At 38.4% G+C, this 23,224-nt stretch overlaps 1 protein-coding gene across 1 annotated transcript; it reads right to left on the reverse strand.

Moving 5' to 3' along the window:
• Positions 1–10,464: 10,464 nt before the first annotated feature.
• Positions 10,465–15,863, reverse strand: LOC121754759 (auxilin-like protein 1). Its single transcript, XM_042150067.1, has 6 exons — positions 15,397–15,863; positions 11,234–14,723; positions 11,066–11,155; positions 10,908–10,973; positions 10,722–10,811; positions 10,465–10,566 (listed from the first exon to the last, which is right to left on the reverse strand). Exons 1-6 carry the CDS (start codon positions 15,690–15,692, stop codon positions 10,465–10,467), a joined length of 4,134 nt encoding a protein of 1,377 aa, XP_042006001.1. The 5' UTR covers positions 15,693–15,863.
• Between the last annotated feature and the right edge of the window lie 7,361 nt (positions 15,864–23,224).

Genomic DNA, 23,224 nt, shown 5'->3' on the forward strand with positions numbered 1-23,224 from the left:
TTGTTTGTTAGTATTTTGTTTTTTGGTAGTATTAACTATTAACAATAATCATGATATAATATAATTATGCAAAAATCCTAATTGATATGATAAGTTCGAATATTTCATTGTATTGTGAGCGACGCATTGGTTATAATTAACAAACTTGATTCTAGAAAAATATGCGACTACATAGTGACAAAATTGATGAAAAGATACTTATAGTGTGTGAATATATGAAGCTCAGCTGTGTGTATGTGTGTTGTCGAATGCCATTCTTATTTATGATTGTGTCTACGTGTGAGAGCGTAATCGGGGAAGGGAATATGCAGTTTATTATGGCTATCTGCGATATTTGTGGAAAATATTTTTTATTTTATTTTATATGTTAAAATTTAAGGCACGTGTAATAGTCAAGTATCTACAACTCTTTCAACTATAGAGAATTTTTAATTTGGTCGTGTAAATCCATTAATATCCAAGTAGTATATTGATAGTAGTATTATTATGCTCGAGAGAGTTGAGACTCGAAGCAGTGTCGTTTGACTTGTTTCAACAGATATATTCAAATAGTGGTAGCAAATGGTATTTTGTGTGAAGGCCACCATTATTTTTTCAGTCTTTTTTTTAGTTTTGGTAAATTTCTTCTCTTTCGTATGAAGTTATACGAAATGAGGAGAGAAAATATTCTATAGTAAGATGATTTGGTGTTTTCCTCCTATAACCAATTGACAAGTGGAATGATAAAGGGGTCCACCTCCAAGTGTATAAGCTAGTATTTAAATTTTAAAATATTTTAGAAAAAGTATTTCCTTACGAGATAGTTGGAGCATTTCTTTTGAGCAAAAGAGTTAAGAAATTGATATGTCAGGTTTAAAGAGAGTAAAGTAAAAGATAAAATAAAGTATGGGAAATAAAGAGAGAGTAAATTATGAGAGATGATACATTTTTTATCGGGTAAAGAATGACTCAATTACTATGGACAACCTAAAAAAGAATATGAGTCAACTACATTGGGATGAATGGAGTATGGTATTAAAGAATGGAAACTACCTATGGAATTTTTATGAAATCTATTCGTTCAAATTAATGTACACGTAAAGTATATATATACATAAATACATAGAGCCCCATTATATACAAATCCACTCCTTAATGCAGAACTAAAGACCAAATTAGAGCCTGAGCCCTGTAATAAAATTTAGTATTTTCAAATCTGTCTTGTTATTACATAGTTATGATGTTAATATATTACTATAATTACTATATAGTTAATATGCAATGGTAAAATAGTAACATAATTAAATTAATTTTTTTGAGTGCAATGCTAGCAATAAAACTAAAACGCAGTCCCATCAAATAACTCCATCCATTCCAGAATATGAGTCCTATTTAGTTATGACACAAGTTTTAAGAAATATAAAAAAAGTGAATTGATAATTTAGTTGAATATAAGTCTCACTTGTGTATATTAGTTTTATAACAAAATATAAGTAAAATAAGTTGATAGAATGTGATGTCTACTTACCATTTATAGTAAAAGTAAAATAAGACTCTTATTGTGGACCGGAGGGAGTACTATACAGTTAATTTCTGTGTGAAATGCTAGTATAAACAAAAATCCAACGAAATAAATTGGTGATAAAATTTGCTACTTTTTTATATTTCCGATAAAAGATGATTGATACTTCCTCCGTCACAAGATAAACGAGTCATATTTCCTTTTGGGATGTCCCACTATAACCGAGTCATTTTTTTGTAGCAAAAAAATCGATCTCTTACTTTATTGTTCACCTACTTTATTCTCACTTTACTTCTTTCTACTTTCCTATCTCTTAAACTTTACTTTCTCTACTTTAACTAATATCGGTGAAAACCGAAAAGGTTACACATACAAGTGATAGAAAAAGATTTATCGAACATAGATAATTACATAACTTAAAACAAATTCCACCATAAAAGTGGATCTGACACAACAATCTCTTCAATCCATTTCCAAAGCAAAAGCTAAAAGAGAAAATAAATAAAAGTACATCTAACACTAGGAGGATAGGGAATTTGAGTCAAGGAAATTGAATGCTGAATTCTACTTTACTTCAAGGAATTACGAAAAAAATGATTTTTTGTTACAATGTAAAATAGTGATTGCAAATTTCTGAAAGATAAGTGTACCCTTTGAATTTACCACCTCACCTTTTTTCCTTGTATCAACTTATTAGCTAAAAATTTGCCCAACGTAGTCCGACCCAATTCTGGGCATCCATTAATTAAGTGGGCTCTGGCCCAGCCCAATCACTTTCTGGCTTAATCTAGGTTGGATTGTGACTCAAGCCAGCTAGCTTATTTGATATAAAGACAATTCAAAAAATGGTTCAATTAAAAAGTTTTAAAAGCTTAAATCACAACAAAAATTACCCGAAGACGGGAATTTAATTAAAAATTTAGAATTAATCTTCTAAATAATTATCGGAATTCTAAGATTTAATATATGAAGAACGTGCATTTACAGTTGAGAAATTTGGGCTAAGATTACGGAATGTCAGTTTAGCCCAATATATTATGCTCCATTTCTTCTACTACTTTATAAATCCATCCACCTCCTTCACACTCCGCCTGCGCCATACCTTAATCTTATCCTTTCATTAAATACTGCAATTTCAGATTTATTTCCTCTCCAAAATCAGTAAAATATTAGTATATTTGATGATGCAAATGACGAAAAACTTTGAGATGATGAGCAGCTCTAATTTTTGCAGCTATGATTCTCCATCTTTACTTCCATGACTCTGACGCATCATAATTTTTGAGGCTTTTGTTTTTCATTTTCCCTATTTTTCTGCTGGCTATCAGGAAACTTGATGTGCACAAAAAATTTTGTTTTGCCCAAGCTAGTCATTAGATTTGAGTAGATTTGGTTGGATGTGCTGTTTACAGAAAATTTGAGTAGATTTTGAATTGAATAGATAAAGATCTGCCTAGATTTTGGATGTGCTGTATCCCTAAAATTTAAATAAATTCACCTGTTAAGGTGATGATTATTGATTAGTTATATTGGGATATTGGTCAAATTTTGAACCAAATTTAATATTTCCCCCAAACTTTAAAAGTACTTTAAAAAATCATCAAATTTACATGATTGTTACTCCATATGAAAACAAGCCTCCTATATAGTGCTAGGCCTAAAACACTTCAACCATGCTATACAGCTGCCAATTTTTCGACAAACACAATATGTTGCATTTCATAGTCTTGAAATTAATTCTATTGAAAAGAGCATTTACAAGAATAAGAAGTGTATCATCTATCTTTCTGTAGATCCATGTTTGACTGCAAATTCAACCCTTTCCAACCTTGATTGAATTGTTTCCATTCCTCCACATTCTTGTAGCTAAATCTTCGAACAAGAACCAATACTCCCCAAAGAAGCCCCAATCCCGCCAAAATGCAGGTGCTGATAAACAAATCACCACCACCAGACGCATCCAAACCGGCCACAACATCTTCAATCCACGTCCATCTACGCCCATCCGCAGCCACTGATCTTGTTTCATCACGAGGCTTCTTTTTCACTCGCGTTTTCGCCTCCTTGTATCGATGCACCGCCAATCGCCAGAGCTTTATATTTTCCAATGATCTCAATAAAAGAGATGCTGAAACTACTACTGCTGTCACCACCACGCAGCCTGAGAAGTTGAGGCCTTGAGACGTAGCACAGTCGATGAACGGGCCGAGGCCTCTGAGGAGATGGGCGGAGGCGGGATAAGGCTTTTGGCTTGTGGAGATGAGGCCTTTGTTGGTCTTCTCAGCCTTGATTTTACATGTGATGAATCGTGTAGATGTGTGATTGGAGTCTTTCATGATCATATGTTTGTTTAGTGAGATGTAGGATGGATTCTTGGACATGAAGTTGGTGTGAATTAGGACCAGTTTATGAGTAGGCTGTTTTGCAGTGATTTTGTTAAGGTGTGGTAAGGGCTCCATATGCATAATTTTCATCATGTTTGCATTAAAATGGAAGAGAGGGAGAGAAGGGAGATGGAGATTGGGATTTGGTGGAAGTAAATGAACGATAAAATGATAGAAGGAAGGCAAATCTTTTGCTTTGGAATTGCAGGAAACAATTATGATTCTTGGAGTGTTCGCTTTAGCATATGATGACAATGGGTTGGTTTTAATCTTCTTGTTATTCATATGAAATAGTACTATTAGCCTAATTGATAATGATTATTAAGTTCTCAGCAATATTAATGTTTCTCATCTCTCATCTCAGCTCATCTCAGCAATCAGCTATTTGAGGATAGTAGTGGTGTATGCAACTAAAATGAAAATGAAAGCAGCAGAGGAAAGAAATCTATAGCCCAAGAGAGCCTTTGTATTGTGATAGTGTTAAGGGCCTATAAAGAGAGTCCAATAATAACAGGCCCAAAAGAGCCTTTTTGAAACAAAAGTTTACACAATGATCCAACATCCTGTATTGCCTCCGATTAATATTTCAAAATCAGTTTGGCTCGTAAAAGCAATCTTACCAGTTTCATGGAAAGCAATAATTGATTGATTGCGTGTGACCCCAAAACTGAATCCTCTAATTTACTTTTAGGCAATCTTGTCACCAACAAACATGTACTGTACTATACTACTCCTATATAACAAATTTGAGCCCAAAAAAAGTCCAAAATTCAACATGTAATCTGTAGAAGTGCATATGCAACTAAGCACAAGCACTTAGTTATATACGCATGTATTAACCATCGCCATTAGTCGATATGTCCGAGTGGTCAAGGAGACAGACTTGAAATCTGTTGGGCTTCGCCCGCCCAGGTTCGAAACTCTGTCCCACCTCATTAGAGAGAAAAGAGGTCAAAAATTAGAAAGTACATATTCTTGTGGGACGGACTAAAAAGGAAAGAATGCATATTCTTGTGGGACGGAGGGAGTAGTTTTCACTACTACTTTAGGATATTGCACAAACAAGTCACAAACAGGATAATTATGATTTGATATTTTGAACATATATCTTTCAAATTTCATCACTTTGATCTTCTCTCTAAAAATTGCAGTTCTCTCTCTAATTTATAAACTTAATTTTCCGAATACTTTAACAATTCGCAATCTCTTGACACATTACATTTTATAAACTCCACTCTTTACTATTACAAGCTTTGTCAAACAATTTTAAAGGTACACAATTACACGAACAAAACCCTAAATTGAAACAGAGAAATTAATCATCACTAAACAGTCCATTTATATTTCGTGAACACGAATTACACATGAACACAAAATAATACACCGTGAAAGGAAGAAGGAAAGCATACAACACTTCCATTACATATTTATATATGATGAGCAAGTAATTCTCTCATAAATTTCACCCAATTTTCCGAGTTTTAGAGGCGTCGATCACGGCACGCTCGGCAGATCTAAAACTCCAATAATCGACGTCGTGAAGAGCAACACAGTCTCCGGTAGCAGAGGCGATCCCGACCTGAACAGACGGAGTCCCCTATTAGAAATGGGCCACTCACCCCTTAAAAGGCCTTAGCAGAGGCGATCCCGACCTGAACAGACGGAGTCCCCTATTAGAAATGGGCCACTCACCCCTTAAAAGGCCTCATAAGGGGGAGGGTTATCCACACTTATATAAGTGAGCTAGGATCGATACCAAGTCGATGTGAGACAAGAATTATGAATTTTAACGCGCGATCCCGACCTGAACAGGCGGAGTCCCCTATTAGAAAAGAGCCACTCACCCCTTAAAAGGCCTCATAAGGGGAGGGTTATCCACACTTATATAAGTGAGCTAGGATCGATACCAAGTCGATGTGAGACAAGAATTATGAATTTTAACGCTAGGATCGATACCAAGTCGATGTGAGACAAGAATTATGAATTTTAACACGCCCCCTCACGTGTGGGCCGGAATGACACATCGGACTTCCATCACGTGGGTAGGCAAGAGAAGAGATAAAGAGATATAATCCATCATCGACTTGGGCCCGCTCTGATACCATATTAGAAATGGGCCACTCACCCCTTAAAAGGCCTCATAAGGGGGAGGGTTATCCACACTTATATAGGTGAGTTAGGATCGATACCAAGTCGATGTGGGACAAGAATTATGAATTTTAACATCCCCAAATCATACTCATATTCAAGAAGACACATTTCTTTTTCGCACTTGAGATGAACATAAATCAAGCCAACGTCGTCGTATCGTTTGTTCAGCTCCGCCTCCTTCCCAACGCAGAAGTCTCCGAACTCCACGAAGGTGTCTGATTTTATCGAGTTGATATCGATCCCGATGTGCCTGAGTTTATGGCTGGGATCCCACTGGTTGGAGTAGATGTCGAATTCAACAGCGAAGAAGGGGGGGCTCTGGCCTGCGACGTCGAATAGGGCCAAGGCGCCCACTGGTTGGAGTAGATGTCGAATTCAACAGCGAAGAAGGGTGGCTCTGGCCTGCGACGTCGAGTAGGGCCAAGGCGCTTCCGTAGGCGCCCTCTGGGATGGTGGTCCCAGCGGTCGCCAGGAAGAAGGCGAGGCCGTCGCCGCCTGGGGGCTTTGGCGGGTGCAGCGCCGGCTCTGTGTTTTGAAGGGCCCTTGGCCAAGCTGGATGTCAAGGCCCCATACTGGCCCAGCACGTACCACAGCGAGCTGCTCGACGTGTTCCCGAACCTATACAACGTCATTCTAGAAGGCTCCATGTCCCACTTGCTTAAATTCAGATTCTTCTCGAGCTCATCAAGCACGCCCCGCCTGCCCGTGTGGATGCAAAAGTGCTCGAACGCGAGCTTGAAGTCGGGCACGTAGGGCTTGACCTTCATCTTTAGGAGCTTTTTCGCGATGAGTGTTGCCAGGAAGAGGAGCTGCTCGGACATGGGGAGGACGAGAGGCCCGAGGGTGGTGATGTTGGTCTGGAGGGCCTCTCCCGCGACGGTCATGAGGTCCAGAGTGATTGTGTGTGTTATATAGCGCAAAAAAATTTTGGGCCCCTGTCCATCCTGGGCCCCTGGCCGTGGCCTGGGTTGCCTGCCCCCAGAGCCGGCCCTGGGCGGGTGTGATGGTGAATTTTATGGTGGTGTTGAAGGAAATTACTTGTGAGCGCTCCCACAATTTGAAGGGTTTGGAGTGCAGGACGCGGCCGGTGCTGTACGGCTGTGGGAGGCCGTTGGAGTCGGTTTTGGTGAGGCGCCGGTGGGGACGTGGGTGTCGCCTTGGTAGGTTAGGTCGGTGGGGGCGGAGGCGAAGGAGGTGAAGGTGAAGTGGGTCTCTTGTGAGATGGCATTTTTGGGTAGCATTAGGAAGAATGGAATGTAAAAGAGGGGAGGAACCCCTTAAAAGGCCTCATAAGGGGGAGGGTTATCCACACTTATATAAGTGAGCTAGGATCGATACCAAGTCGATAAGAGACAAGAATTATGAATTTTAACGCTAGGATCGATACCAAGTCGATGTGAGACAAGAATTATGAGTTTTAACACGCCCCCTCACGTGTGGGCCGGAATGACACATCGGACTTCCATCACGTGGGTAGGCAAGAGAAGAGATAAAGAGATATAATCCATCATCGACTTGAGCCTGCTCTGATACCATATTAGAAATGGGCCACTCACCCCTTAAAAGGCCTCATAAGGGGGAGGGTTATCCACACTTATATAGGTGAGCTAGGATCGATACCAAGTCGATGTGGGACAAGAATTATGAATTTTAACATCCCCAAATCATACTCATATTCAAGAAGACGCATTTCTTTTTCGCACTTGAGATGAACATAAATCAAGCCAACGCCGTCATATCGTTTGTTCAGCTCCGCCTCCTTCCCAACGCAGGAGTCTCCGAACTCCACGAAGGTGTCTGATTTTATTGAGTTGATATCGATCCCGATGTGCCTGAGTTTATGGCTGGGATCCCACTGGTTGGAGTAGATGTCGAATTCAATAGCGAAGAAGGGGGGGCTCTGGCCTGCGACGTCGAATAGGGCCAAGGCGCCTCCGTAGGCGCCCTCTGGGATGGTGGTCCCAGCGGTCGCCAGGAAGAAGGCGAGGCCGTCGCCGCCTGGGGGCTTTGGCGGGTGTGATGGTGAATTTTATGGTGGTGTTGAAGGAAATTACTTGTGAGCGCTCCCACAATTTGAAGGGTTTGGAGTGCAGGACGCGGCCGTTGCTGTACGGCTGTGGGAGGCCGTTGGAGTCGGTTTTGGTGAGGCGGAGGGATGAGGCGCCGGTGGGGACGTGGGTGTCGCCTTGGTAGGTTAGGTCGGTGGGGGCGGAGGCGAAGGAGGTGAAGGTGAAGTGGGTCTCTTGTGAGATGGCATTTTTGGGTAGCATTAGGAAGAATGGTATGTAAAAGAGGGGAGGAATTAGGGTTTGGAGAGAAGGTTTGTCATGACTTGAATTGATTATGGGATGAGTAGTCTTTGTGATTGATATTGGTTGGCTCTTAAGCTCCTATTTATATTAGTGTATTGCATGCCATTTATTAGTTTAATATTCTCCCCAACCACCAAAAGTTATACTCCATCCGTCCCACTTTAGTAGTTTATTGATTTTTCTACACCCGTTTTATAAAAATGATAATAAATAGTTAGAGGAGAGAAATAGTAAAGTAAGAGAGAATAATGTAGAGAAGAGTTATTCTCTCTCTTACTTTACAATTTCTCTATTTTAACTATTTATTATTATTTTATAAAATACAATTTCTCTATTTTAACTATTTATTATTATTTTATAAAATAACTGCAGAAAAGTTAACGAGACTAGTGTGACAGAGGGAGAAAAGAGAAGAAAATAGAAAGAAAGGAAAGTGATAAGAGAGAATTTAATACAGAGACTAAAATATCTTTTAAATTTAAAAAGTGAAAAAGGGCAAAATAGTCCAAATATAATATAAAAGTACTTCAAATGTAATTAAATCTTTATCTAAAAAGGTGATATTTTTTTACGAAATACCTGAAATATGCAAACCATATTGTCCATGGACTTTCATTATCTAGAAATATGAAAAACAGAATAATCTATAAATATAGAACTTAAATTCCTTACCACAAATTTAAGTCAATCAGCCGATCATGCCTTGTCTTAAGATTCAAGTTCGGCACTGAAACTAAATTTCTTACAACTACCTACTATGGCTATGTAATCGTGTATTGTCTTGGGATTAAGGTGGCCGTTGAAATTATATATCATGCGCCTATTCATTCCAGCCTCGCTCAAGCATATGCTACAACGCATATACCAAAAGTGTACTTATATAGAGCTATCTCCAAAGAGAAAAAAGTTAATTAAGAATGTATATTATTTATTTACTTTTTCAAAAGAAAGATAACTTATTATAAAAGTACTGAATTTCAAAAAGAAGGTAAATGATTAGACGAAGATAAATTAAATAAGTAGTTATCAATATTTATCAGTGTGTGAAAGTGGGAGAGAGGTAGAACAAGAAAGAAGAAAAAGACTGACTACAAAAAAGAGAATTCCAGCCTCTAAGGCCCAAACAATATCGGAATGTCTTCAGAAGCAGCCCACTTCTCCCTTATTATAGTTTCTAATTTTATAATTTTAAGATTTTAGTTATGTAATTTTAGGCTTTTAGTTACTCCCTCCTCCCAAATAATTTGTCTCAGTTTTCCATTTCAGTCCATCCCAAATAATTTGTCTCATTTCACTTTTTAGATAGTGGACCTCATATTCCAATAACTCATTTCTAATCACATTTTAATACTCCCTCCGTCCCGCCCTACTTGCACTTATTTCCTTTCTGGGCGTCCCAAGTTATTTGCACTCTTTCCATTTTTAGTAACAATTTATACCTACAGCCGTAATTGTTGACTTTGTCTATCACTCATTCCTTAATCTCCGTGCCCAAAAGGAAAAGTGCGAGTAGTGCGGGACGGAGGGAGTATAAAACTAATATATAAAAGTAGGACTCACATTCCACTAACTTTTTCAACTCACTTTTTATTACATTTCTTAAAACCCGTGTCCGGTCAAAGTGAGACAAATTATCTGGGACGGGGGAGTATATAATTTTAGTAAATTTGATAAAATTTTCATTTTCAAATTTAAATACGTACTCCCTCCGTCCCCTAATAGGAGTCGCTCTTTGACCGGGCACGAGTTTTAAGAAATGTAGAGAAAAGTTGGTTGAAAAAGTTAGTGGAATGTGAGACCCACATTTTTATATTGGTTTTATAATAAAATGTGAGTGGAGTGAGTTAGTGGAATGTGAGACCTACTACCATTTATGGCAAAAAAGAGAGTGACTCTTAATGGGAGGACAACCTTAAAATGGAAATTCCGACTCTTATTCGGAGGCGAGGGAGTAGTATATTATAATATTCGATTTGCAATTATATTAACTAAAAAAAGATATTAAACTGACATGGTAGTATCTCCTACTACTACAGCATTGTTGACAAATTTAAAGACATGACTGCTCTCTGTGACGCTTCTCATCTTTGGACCCAGCGAACACGCATTTTCGATACTAATTGCAAAGAGTTGCTTTCCTGTATGTTTTCTTTACAGCAGCAGCAGTAACAATGTCTGTCAGTGAGACAGGATGCCAGGCACTATCAGGTCCAAGAATCTGCAGGTGAAGACCAATCAACATAATAGAGGTTCGTTCAGTAGATAGGAATGAGTTTTCACATTTCACAAAGTTGATGCAAGTAATGGAACTGAATGGAATGCAAACTATTGTGATAGTTTATTCAGTTCTGGATGTGGAGAGCTAGCACATACATATTGTAGAGTCGAGAGTAGTGCACGCAAATTCCCCTCTTTTCCTGTGGCCCATCTCTTTATATCAGCATCAAGAGATTTAGCTAATCTCTGCAATAAGAAGAAACATTTTAGTACAAATCAAAAGTCAATAAGCAATACACTGAACTTCTGCTTTGTTGTAAACTTATCGAATTAAAACATTACACTTCTCTCATCCTGCTCTTTCTGGGCAAGAAGATCATACGTATTCTTCTCAGCAAGGGCCTTTGCCTGGCAAGAAAATTCAGACATTTAAGTTATTTTTTCGGAGGGGGAAGGGGGTGTTAGCTTTTAGTCACAAGAATCAATGGAACATGCTTTACCGCTCGCTCCATTATCCTCTGGTGTCTCTCTAAACTTGCTTTACATCTCTTTGCTGATTCAGTGGTGGTTCCATCAGATTTCTCCAAATCCTACAAGACAACTAAGTTAGTCTTCCGTATTTAATCAAAGTATTTGTCACAAGCAAAACAGACAAAACTGATACTCACAGAGAATGAGAAATTATGCTTCAATCCATTATTGCTGGAAGAACTTGAAGACCTTTCTGCATTATATTTTGCAGTCTGTCCTCTAGAGCCCATGGAATTTTTTTGAGACATTGCTTTCTCTAGAGCACGTTCACGTGCCTCTGCTGTTGCTCTTTCTACAGCAGCACGTTCCACTCTGATCTTGGCTTCAGTGGATGCCTTATCAACTGATGGCCTAGTCCCTAAGGATGCCTTCACAGTCTTTTCCCGTACCTCCCTATTAACTCTCCGATGAGCTTCAGCTGCTGTTCTCTCTGCTGCAGCTCGTTCTGCCCTTTCTCGAGCTTCAGCAAAAGCTCTCTCACGTGCTTCTCGAATCGCTCTTTCAACAGCTATTCTATCCTTTTCCCGTTCTCTCTCAGCAGCAATTCTATCTTTTTCCCGTTCTCTTCCCCTCCTAATGGCTTCAATCCTTTGCCAAGAATCCATCTCACAATCCTGCTCATTTCCTTTGGCATCTTTATTTTCTGAGATTGAGGTTCTGCCAAGATCCTGGATATTTTCTTCCATGTGTTGACCTGTTTTTATATCCCTTTCAGCTTCCGGAGATTTGTCCATCTCTTTAGGTTCAGAATTTGTTTGAGAGAGGTGAGTTTGGTCTTTGAAGTTCAGACATCCACTTTGTTTTGCAGCATTTACTCTTTCATCAGACTTCATATCAAGATCAACTTTTCCTTCTTCCTTGTTTGAGGATATGTCTTTTGCATTATCTCTACAAGCTGGAGACTCATCAGCTGATACCTCATCTACACTTTCAACATTTGAGGTTGATTGAGATTCCTCACTGTTCTCTGAGTTTTGCCGCATATCTGGCATTACATTTGTGGTATCAATTCTTTCCAACTGGTTATCAGTAGAAACATGTCGCTCAGAAAAATTTTGCATATTGGTGTTCGCAGCATTATGAATCTCAGTAGCTGTCTTGAACATATCCTCATTGTTTGGCAGTGTTTTCTCTTGATCCACATTAGTTAAAACGAAACAGGTAGACTTGCTATCGGAAGAGAACCCGTCATAAGTATTGTTCAGTCGGACATCCGTAAACTTCTCTGCAGAGGAACATCCACACAAGCTATCTGTTCCAGCCATTATATTTACCTCCACCTCAAACTGTTTATCTGCCTCATTTTCCTCTTCAGTTTCTAGAGGCAAGCTATAGTTCTCTTCACAGCCTCTAAGAACTGCTCCATATTGTTCTGCTTCGTTGTCAGCACTACAAGGTTCTGAAGTCCTACTGAAGAAGGTTGAAGTATTAACACCATGACTATTGCTGAAAATGGTGCCACGATCATTTGAACGGATATCAAAGGCTTCACTATTATCCTTTTGAGAAGCAGAATCATTTAATTCCTGACCAATGTCTGGAAGATTATTCCTTCTATCTGCTGCTCCATCAGTATGATTTAATTCCTCAAAATCTGAAGGAGTTCTACCATTCTGAACCTTGTCATCACCATTTGTTCCTATTTGTATGGTCTCAATTGCCTCAAGTTCTGATGCATCCATACATCTCATTGCTACCTCATTCTCCCCATTTATTCCAGGCACGGTTTGACTAACTTCATCAAGTTCAAATTTCAGTTTCTCGTCATCAATTTCTGACTTGAAAACCATGTCCACCTTAGCCGCAGCTTCTGCAACTACTGGAACGATTCCAGGCTCCCTCTCACTTCCATTTTCCTCCACAGATTCCTCCAGCTGCAATTCACTCTCATACCATATAATCTCCTCATTCTGCACCATTGCATTTCCTTCTTCATCACTGAATTGTGAATCTTGACCATCTTCTTTCCACTCAGCGACATTTTCAGGCTGCTTATCGATGTGTGCTTGATCGACCATATTTTCCTCAGCCAGAATTAGTAAATCATTACGCAAAGTATTGAAATTAGATCTGCGCATTGTCAAATGTTCAGTCAAATACGATTCTTCATGCTCCACAAATTTCTTCTCATACATTTCCTTATCAACAATGCAGCCAGTATCCTCGGGTGGTTTGTTTTCTTGGCTGATCCTCAAATGTCCATTTCCATGCATAATCTTCTCCTGCTCTTGTGTGCTTCCAGAAACACTTAAGACTCTTTCCAACCGTTCCAGAAGTTCTGCAGGTTCATTTACAGGACTAACAGTTGCCTGACACTGATCCACAACTTCTTCATTAGGCCTCTGCTCCAGCTCTTGCAGACTCTTAGAAGTGCTCTCCGCACTTTCTATCCTTTTAGAAAAAACTTCAGGCCTTTCTGCTTGATGCATTGTTGAGCTAGCATTGCAGTCTACCTTCCCAGATTCCAGGACTGAAGTTTCTGCTAGTCCGGGAATATCAGTTGTCTGTCCATGTAGTTCAGATACCCCAACATTTTGCCTGATATTGTTCATTTCATTCTTTCTCTTGGTGTTAATTGACCCACTCTGACTGCAAGTTGGAGTAGAATTCTTATCTACCTCAACAAATGCATCTCCATGATCATTGGCTGGTTCTAAAATCTCCATGACTGATTCCACATTAGCCTTCCTAGCATTTAGAAGATTGTCACTACGACTCAGGATTGGATCAGATTTTCCATCAACCTCAGCAAGCACATGGAATGTAGGACCTAATCGCTGATTTTTCCCTTCCAAATTGTTCTCCTTCGAACGACCAGATGCATGCTCATTAGTTGGTTTAAAAATCTCCACGACTGATTCCACATTAGCCTTCCGAGCATTTAGAAGACTGTCACTATGACTAAGGACTGGATCAGATCTTCCACCAACCTTGCTGAGCACATGGACTGTAGGATCTAGTCGGTGATTTTTCCCTTTCAAATTGTTCTCCTTCGAACCACCAGACGCATGCTCAGTCCGAGTTTCCTTCTCATCCTCAAGGACCTCAACCTTTGACCGACCCTTAGACCTCCTGGCCCTTGAACCATCTTTAGTACCTTCTCTTTTCTTTTGCATAATTGTTTTAGCAAGTCTCATACTTTCCTGAGCCTGCTCTATGGCTTTCTTCAAAGCAGCAATGGATTTGGCAGCATCTGAATTTTCATCCAACTCCTCATCAGAGAGAGGCGGTGAATTTTCACCACCAATCTCTACAGAAGAATCTTTAGAAGCAAAATTTGGTAAACATGACTTATCCGGTGTGCGTGACTTTTCAGAACTTAATCCACCTTTAACCTTAGTTGCATCAGGGCCAGTACTGAAACTCCAGGTCCGGCTAACTTCACGTTTCACTACAAGAACAGGGGTATCACCCTCTTTCTTCTGCGGTTGAGGAGTTACATCATCAACAAAGTGAGTAAAACCAGGAACAGCTTGAAGCTGTGCTATATGTGTTTTCCCATTCGATTCATTGCTACTTCTTTGACTGGTCTTGTTAAATGACAAGTTAAATTGCTGCTGAAGACCATTACCACCTAATGAGCTTTTGGCCTTTCCTGGAAACGGAGAATCTGAATCTGCCGCAATCCTATTACAGTAATGTAAAGAATTCAAGAAAATGTCACCAAACAAATGTTTTCCTTAACATTATCAAATAAAAGGACACAACTAAAGATGATCAAAATCATAGCACACTTCATTTCCCCACTCTAATTCATATATTCACTCATGCACCCCTTAATACCAAATAAACTAAAAAACAAAACGACAACTTTCTCCGAGTGTTAGGCCTAACACAAGCAAGGAAGACACATAAAGAAGAAGCAAGCACATATATTCATACTTCAGATGTTGATATGCTCAACAATATTTTTCCATGTGAAAAAAGAAGGATAGCTAAATTACAATCACAAACAGAACCACTGCTAAACGACAGTCCTCTTTATCACAGCAACATAACGTTTCTCGTTTCTAGATGCAAATGCAAACATAGAATAGAATCATTCACTGCCAAAAACTAAAAGAAAAACTTGGAGAAAATGCAAAGATAGAATCATTTACTGCCAAAAACCAAAATAAGGAGTATATATTTTATGCAAACTCTGACAGGAAAAATTAAATGAACCGACCAACAAATCATACAAACTCACAACAAACAATCCAAAAATCAAAATACATAAACGCAACAGTAAAAAAATCAAACCGTTTGGGATGATTAAATTTTAAAAAAACGCGCATAAACAAAAAACACAGATACTCACCGCGTTTTGGTTTTCTTATTGAACAGCTGCTCATGAGTCAAGGCCACGTCACCAGCCTTAGCACCGAAAATGTTGGAGTAATCGAGCTCGGAGCTCCGGCAACCGCCCGGTTTGCTCAAACCGGAAAGATCGAGAACCGGAATGGAAGAAGAACCTGAGAAAATCTCGGCGTACTCGACAGGCTGACACTTTGCTTTATCGCCTCCGGAGAGCACAAAGTCGGCGTAGGGGTTTCTGCGGGAGAATGAAGAGGAGGAGTGCTTTCTTCTGTGCGGTGGTCGAGACAGCGACTCCATGGAAATCGATAGGTTCGATCTTCTTCCGTTAGGGTTTTGCGTTGAGTTTGATTTTCCTTCTTCTCTTCTTCGTCGTGAAGTAATTTGTCTGTTGAGAAAAAACTCTCCAAGTCAGACAGACTGACAGACAACACGAAGAGAGAAGGAAGGAAAGAGAGAGAAATAGGAAACTGTTTTAATGTCGCTTTATTTATGTAATGTAATTTATACATATCTCTCATGAATGATTGCATTTAATTAAACGTGCACAGCTTTCATCCTCAAAAAAATATGCATTTCAGATTCGAGATGAGTTTTAACGTAAAATTAGTAAAATAAAAGGAAGCAATATAAGATATATTCTTGTAGGACGAAGAAGTATAAAATAATAATAAAATAAATACTAATACGTACTAATAAGGGTGCGATCAATTGCTAACTATTTAAGTTGTTAACTCATCAACGCAGTATATTAAAAATATCATCACGACGATGACATTAAAATGTCAACACATAATTTTGTTGAATTTCAATATACTGTGTTAATATTATGTGTTGATATTTTAATGTCACCGTATTAATATTTTTAATACATTGGATTAATGAGTTAGTAGAGTTAAATATATAAAAAAAATGATAAATATATAGCGAATATATGATGTGAATATTCTATGAAAAGTCGTGGGGAATCAAGAAAATAATTGCAAATTTATTAATCAATAAATTAGACTATTCTCATTTCTAACAAGAAAACTGCACAAAAAGTTAAAAACGCTAAGCGAGTAGTGGTATTTGTGGACTGACAAGGCGGTGATTAATAAATGTTATTCTTTATTTAATTGAATCAAATTATATGAATTAAATTATGGTAGAATTTTCGAGAAGAATTTATTGATGAGTTGTAGCTGGATATTAATGGCTTTAACATTAGAGACAGGACCAGTCCCAGAGACAAAGATGAAACGTGATAATTTGTACTACAACAAATTAATGGCATTGCCATAATTTAGTGGGTCCTAAACTTAGTCCCCAAACAGAAAGAAATTCAAATTTGTTTCACATGGAAATTCCTTTGAGTTCGAGGTAATGTCTCTATTTCTTCTTATTTAATAATATCAATAACGTTTGTAATCTCCGACTAAGGGCATCAATAGGGGTCATAAGGTGCGCCCTAAAGCCCGCTCTATGCACTGTCATATCAGCATTTTATCCTCCTATCCTTTCACCTGCAGTGGGGCGCCCTATAATCCGTTCTAAGTGGCTCCCTAAGCATTTTCTTTTATTTGAATATTTAAATAAATACAAAAAATGAGAAAAACCTTCATTTCATTTATAAAATTAATACATTACAATACGAATTAAAAAAAAATACGCAAATTCAGCGACGACGGTTACGGGCCCACACTTCTTCAATCATGTCGTTCATGAGCTGAGCATTGTCTTGTTGGTTGCGCATTGAGGCTTGTCTAAATAGAACCTCATTGAAACCCGTCGATAATCCTTGAGCGGGGGCGCGGTCGCCGTGCTGGAGAAGCTAGATGCACCTTCATCATCGGTCCAATCGGTGATGCTCCCTAGCATCCCAGGAAAGTCGTGCGCCGTCTCGTGCATCTTCATCAGGCCCTGGCAATCTACAGCAGTCGGCTTTCGCAAATATGTGTCGCTGTAAGCCTCCACAACTCCCCTACAAAATCTCTTCAGGCACTCGTGGCCTGTTGTCTCTCCGACGTGGAGGTACTCGTCGAACATGTCAACCGTGGTGCCGTAGGGCAACTTACGGAGTGCAACAGTGCACTTCTGCAACGGTGTAAGTCCGGGTCTGCCGATGCCAGCTTCCCGATACTGGAAGTATTCATCACGTGACTCCAACGTCTGGACAATGCTGAGAAAAAGGTAACGAGGCATTCTAAACTGGCGGCAGAAAACAGTCGGGCCCCACTGTGGTTGCTCGGCAAAATAGTCTGCAACTAGACGTTCGTGAGCTGCGGCGTATTCGCGGAGGACAAACGTCCGACGTCGAATAGGCTTGGGGATCTGCTCCGCCGCCGCCTCAGCCTCCTTGCGCTGCATTTCGGCTAAGCATTCCGCCATTGCGTCTTGAACGGCTGCATTTAAGGCTTGAGTCAAGGTCGGACTACCGCCCTAAAGGAACTCCGGTCGTCGTCGTGGTTCATTTTGGTTTGTGAGAGATGGAGAAATGTGAGGGATGAGAGAATGAGAGATGCAAGAAATGTTCGTATGAAAAATAGAATGAGAAACGAGATTTAATAAATAGACAAAATTCGAAAAAAAAAACAAAAACGCGTTGCATCGTCCGCGTCGCCCACAGTGGGCGGACGATGGCGCGGGCGATGCCATATCGTCCGCGCTCCCTCCGCGGACTATTTGTCGGGCGAGGACGACGCATCGTCCATCGTCCGCGCACATTGTCCGCCCCACTGTAGGTGCCATAAGTAAAGTGATAGTAGTAATTAAATATACCATTTTCAAGACAATTAAAAGCTTATGTGTAAGATTTGCATTCACCTAAATAAGAATTTTAAAGTTGCAACTTCTATTTATGTTCAAAACAAGGTCTTTTGGCCTTTGTTGGGTGTGAAATCATCTTGACGAACGTATACCATTTCCTATAGAAGCGGTGGGTGAGATAGTTAGTGCCGTTCAATGGTGATAAATGTTATTGTCGTAGCCCTATCACCTAACAAGGTCACTAGAAAGCAGTGATATCAAAAAACTTGTACATCTTTTTTGTTTGGATAATTTGTCCATTTAAATCTTAATATCAAAACTATATTTGATATGTCTATTTTTTGTTCTTATTAGTGAGAACTTTGTATCATTACATATGCTCCAATAAAATTAAATTAGAACTCTTACATCGAGTTTGTTCGAGCATAATAAGAGAGAACAAATAAACTAAAATGGGGCGGAGAGAATCGAAGTCGTAGTTGTGTACTCTACTATTGTTTCAAAAAGTATTTGTACAAAATTCGTGGCCATTCCACTCACAAGAACGTTGTAATAGCCAACCGATGGTATGCAAGTTCTTTTTTATTTTTTTAAATTTTCATTTTTTTTCAAATAAAAATATAAGCATTTCCAACCATTTATGCAGTAGTTATACACATGGAACAAAAATTATTTTAATAAATTAGGTGAGTACTATCGGAAGTGAATAAAGGTCTTATTTGTGTCGAAATTTACAACAATAGATTTGGTTTGATGTATAGTGGGTTCACTAAGAATTTGGCTTTTGTTGTAATAACCATAATTTTAATGAATCCAATAATAAGAATATTAACTACTTATATTAGGAGTAGGATCACACCCCTTAGGAGTATTTGTTATTCTTAAACATAGGAGAAGAGTGAATTTACTTGGATCTAATACAAGAATTTCCCTCAACACAAAGTGTCCACTTACAGAGTGTCATCTTCATTACGGACATTGTTTGTCTGCTTTATTTCAAATTCTATTATAATTCATTTTCATTTGTATTATAATCTCTATAACTATAGTAGAAATAATCACAGACTTTGGGTTATGACGAAATGCAGGACCCACAACATGGATGGAAGTATCTTTTTTATTCGTCTTTATTGGTGAATCAAATTTATTTCAGCAATTATAAAATCTTTAAACAAATAACAGTTTTATTTTATTTTGAACGCACGTTAAACAGTATAATGTTGCTCACATAATTGAAACAAAAGTATAGTGAAACTTTGGATAGTGGCTACCACGCACGAACAAAGGTGTACTTTTTTGTTTATTTTTTCAATAAATTAAAAAAAGATCCAAAATTTCATAACGGTGGATGTTAGGTGGAGATAGTGACGGTTCCAATACTTTTTTTATTTAGGGTACACAAATTATTGCATAGATTATAAAAAAAAATTATATTGACACAAAATACATCATCACTTAACTATTGACGAATCTTCATTTCATCACAATATAAAAGAAAATTAATCTCAATTCAAACACACATAAAACAAGTGACCATAAATATCCTAACAAACATGAGTTCATCGACATCCTTAGAAATCCTTCAATCATACTATATTTTACTAATATAATGACGAAAAAGCTCAATCTAAATGCAGATTGTGAGATGATGAAAATAAAAGTTAGATAGTAATTATGATTAAAGCAAAGAATCTAAAGTAAAGCAATTATTATTACTTGAAAGAATTAAGGAGATCTAAAGAGTGAAGGCATAAAAAGCAGATATAGATATTAGATTGTGATAACGTCCACTTAAAAGTTGATTGAACATTTAATCTAAATTGTATGATTGAGTTGCTTCACTTTTATTGCTGGTGATGTTTTAACTATGTTGAATAATTCACATCAGATAGTTTTTATATAGGGTGAATCTCATACTACAATTTTATTCATTGATATCATACATGTTAAATTTTACTCGTATAAATTTCTACACAAATTTTTAATATGTTTTCAATAACGTCTCAAGATCAATATTAAACGATCGACATGTTATGTTAAAATAAGAAATGGTCATATTTTTTTAATAAAAATTAATCTCTATTTATTTATAGTAAATTTCTGCGCTAATAAAATAGGTCATTTTCTAGTATTAGCAACACCTGAACTATTTATCTCTTTTATTTTAAAACTACTACTAATATGCACTGTACATTTGAATGATTCTGAAGCTGTCCCCACCAAGATTTGGTGCAAAAATTGAAGACATTAAGGGGCCCACCTCTACAAAAGATGCACGAATTAGCCCAAAAAATGTAAGATCAAATTTGATTAGCTATCATTCAATGATTAGCAGATAGTCAATTGATTTCATGTCCGAATATTATACACTCATTATTCAAAACCTTAATCTATTTTCAAGTTGGCCAATTATTTCCTAATTACAACCCCAGCTCATCATGTTAAGTGTATGTAATTCAAAAGATGTTTCTTCACTTTGTTAGTCTTATTTATTCAAAAGTCCTGGACTACTATTTTACAATTATAAAACTTTAAAAACTAGTTAGTTATACACAATGATGCACCTGTAAATTTATGCATAAATTTAATCAACATTAACATTTTCATAAATTAATATTCATGCACAATAATATAACATACATTAAACCCTTATATCAAGCTTATTATGAGAACCCTAAACGTTATAATGGGAGGCAATAAATACGAATCTATAGCATATTTAACAATCGGTTTCAAGAAAATTAGTTGAGACCTGAGTTGAATTCAAGATGGACATCCTGCAAATTTCGAAAACATTATCATTGTATTAATTGATGCGAGACAAATTTGTGGATTTACCAATTTATTAATTGGTCTATTGCTGGGTTGATTCTGAATTCTCTTTAACCAGCAACTTGGGCCTATAGTTTGGGCCTTTGGGTCACAGTACAACGATTTCAAATAATTGTTAGTTTGAAATTTGAAAAATTATATTGATAATCAATTGTTAAAAGTTATAGAACAAGAATTTGATCTAAACTTCATAATTTTTTTTAAAAAAATTTTACCCTTAATGTGGCTCAGTCATATGATCACTCAAGCAGCTCAGTCAAGCTCAGTGAACCGAGCCGTCCATGCAGGGTTCGCATTCTGGAAAGCAAACAAGGGAATCAAGATTTAACGGCTAGTTAAATCTGAGCCGTCCGATCTTATGTTTTAGTTAGTTTGATTCTCAACCGTTAGATGAGATAGAGCCGTTTGTTTGTTAGTTTGTTTCTTGTTTTCTTCTCGGTTAAGTAGAAATTTTTTTGTAGAATCAGTGATTTTTCCCAATTCTCAGCTCAATGAAATTTTCTCTCGTTTTTCAATTAGTGTTCTTCAACATTTGAATTCCAAAGTGTTAACAATTGGCGCCGTCTGTGGGAAGCACACGCAATTGAATCGAATTGCAGCTTGTTCTTTGGAATCGAATCAGCGGTGGAAATGGCGGCGAGGTTGGAGGCGGAAAAGTTCACCGGAAAAAACGACTTCGGTCTGTGGAGGATGAAGATGCGCGCGATGCTCATTCAACAAGGGCTATCGGCGGCGCTTGAGGAAGAGAAGCCGGAAGAGGGAGCCGATCTTGATGAGAAGGCGGCCGTTAAACGAGCTGATGTTCTAGCCAGAGCTCACAGCGTGGTGGTTCTGTGTCTGAGTGATAAAGTGCTCAGGGAGGTCGCGAAGGAGAAGACGGCGGCCGGAATACTAAAGAAATTGGAGGATCTATACCTGGTGAAATCTCTCGCGAATCGGCTGTACATGAAGCAAAGACTATACTCCTACAGGTTCTTGGAGGAGAAGGCAGTGATGGAGCAGCTAGAGGATTTCAATAAAGCGATCGATGACCTTGAAAACATCGATGTGACGATTAGCGATGAAGATAAGGCAATACTTCTTCTGAACGCTCTTCCGAAATCATATGACCAATTGAGGGATGCTATCATGTATGGAAGGGAAGGATCCATCACACTCTTGGAAGTCCAATCTGCTCTGAAAGCTAAGGAGATGCATTCTTCTGGGGTTAGGCTCATTGGTTCTGCATCCGAGAGTCTTAATATCAGAGCATCAAAGGGAAAGAGACCGTTCAAGAAGAAGTTTGAACCAAACAAGCAATCTTGGAATGACAAGAAAGAGAGTAGGGTGTGCTATTGGTGCAACAAGCCCGGTCATCTCAAGAAAGACTGTTTCGGTTGGAAAAAGAAACAGTCCACACAAGGTAATCAAGGTGTGAATACCTCTGACTGTGTTGAGTCAAGTGATGCAGTAAAGGTATTGAATGTGATAGAAACCGTTGATGGAGCTTCTTGGATCATGGATAGTGGCTGTAGCTTCCACATATGCCCAAATCAAGACTGGTTTGAGACTCTATCCGACTGTGATGGCACAGTGACTCTGGGAAACAATCAAATATGCAGAGTGAAGGGCAGAGGCTCAATAAGGCTCAAGCTGCAGGATCACTCAATCAAAATTCTCAGTGATGTCAGGTTCATACCTGAAGTGAAATGAAACTTGATATCACTGGGATCACTAGAGCAAAAGGGGTGCTCATTCTTGTCCAGGGATGGCAGAATGCAGGTCAAGAAGGGTGAGAATGTGATCATGACAGCTGAAAGAAGAGGAAGTTTGTACTATCTTTATGCTTCTGTGATTAAGGTTCAGAGGGATAGTGATGAGCTGAATCTGGTGAAGCTTCCAAGCCTGAGAGTTTGGCATGAAAGGCTGGGACATCCTGCAATAGGATGTATAAAAGAATTGATCAAGAAACATGTGATCTCTGCTGATGAGTCAGAGGATATTTCACCATGTCAAGATTGCATCCGAGGCAAAGCTAAGAAGTTGCCTTATCCCACTGGTAAGCATACCTCTACATCTCCATTGGATTATGTACATAGTGATCTTTGGGGGCCGGCTTCAGTCAACATCATTGGGGGAGGAAAATATTACATGTCATTAATTGATGATTTCTCTAGAAAAACCTGGATATATATATTGAAAGAGAAATCTGAGGCATTAGCTAAGTTCAAAGAGTGGTGTGATGAAGTTGAGCTTGAGAAAGGGTGTAAGGT

The sequence above is a fragment of the Salvia splendens genome, chromosome 11 (assembly GCF_004379255.2).
Source record: "Salvia splendens isolate huo1 chromosome 11, SspV2, whole genome shotgun sequence".
Classification (NCBI taxonomy): Eukaryota; Viridiplantae; Streptophyta; class Magnoliopsida; order Lamiales; family Lamiaceae; genus Salvia; species Salvia splendens.

Coding starts and splice junctions, on each gene's coding strand:
- LOC121754759 (XM_042150067.1), bottom strand. CDS start 15,692: ATGGAGTCGCTGTCTCGACCACCGCACAGAAGAAAGCACTCCTCCTCT. Junction 11,156..11,233: donor AGCATAATTTCTCATTCTCT/GTGAGTATCAGT, acceptor GTTGTCTTGTAG/GATTTGGAGAAATCTGATGG. Junction 10,567..10,721: donor TACTCTCGACTCTACAATAT/GTATGTGCTAGC, acceptor CTTCACCTGCAG/ATTCTTGGACCTGATAGTGC.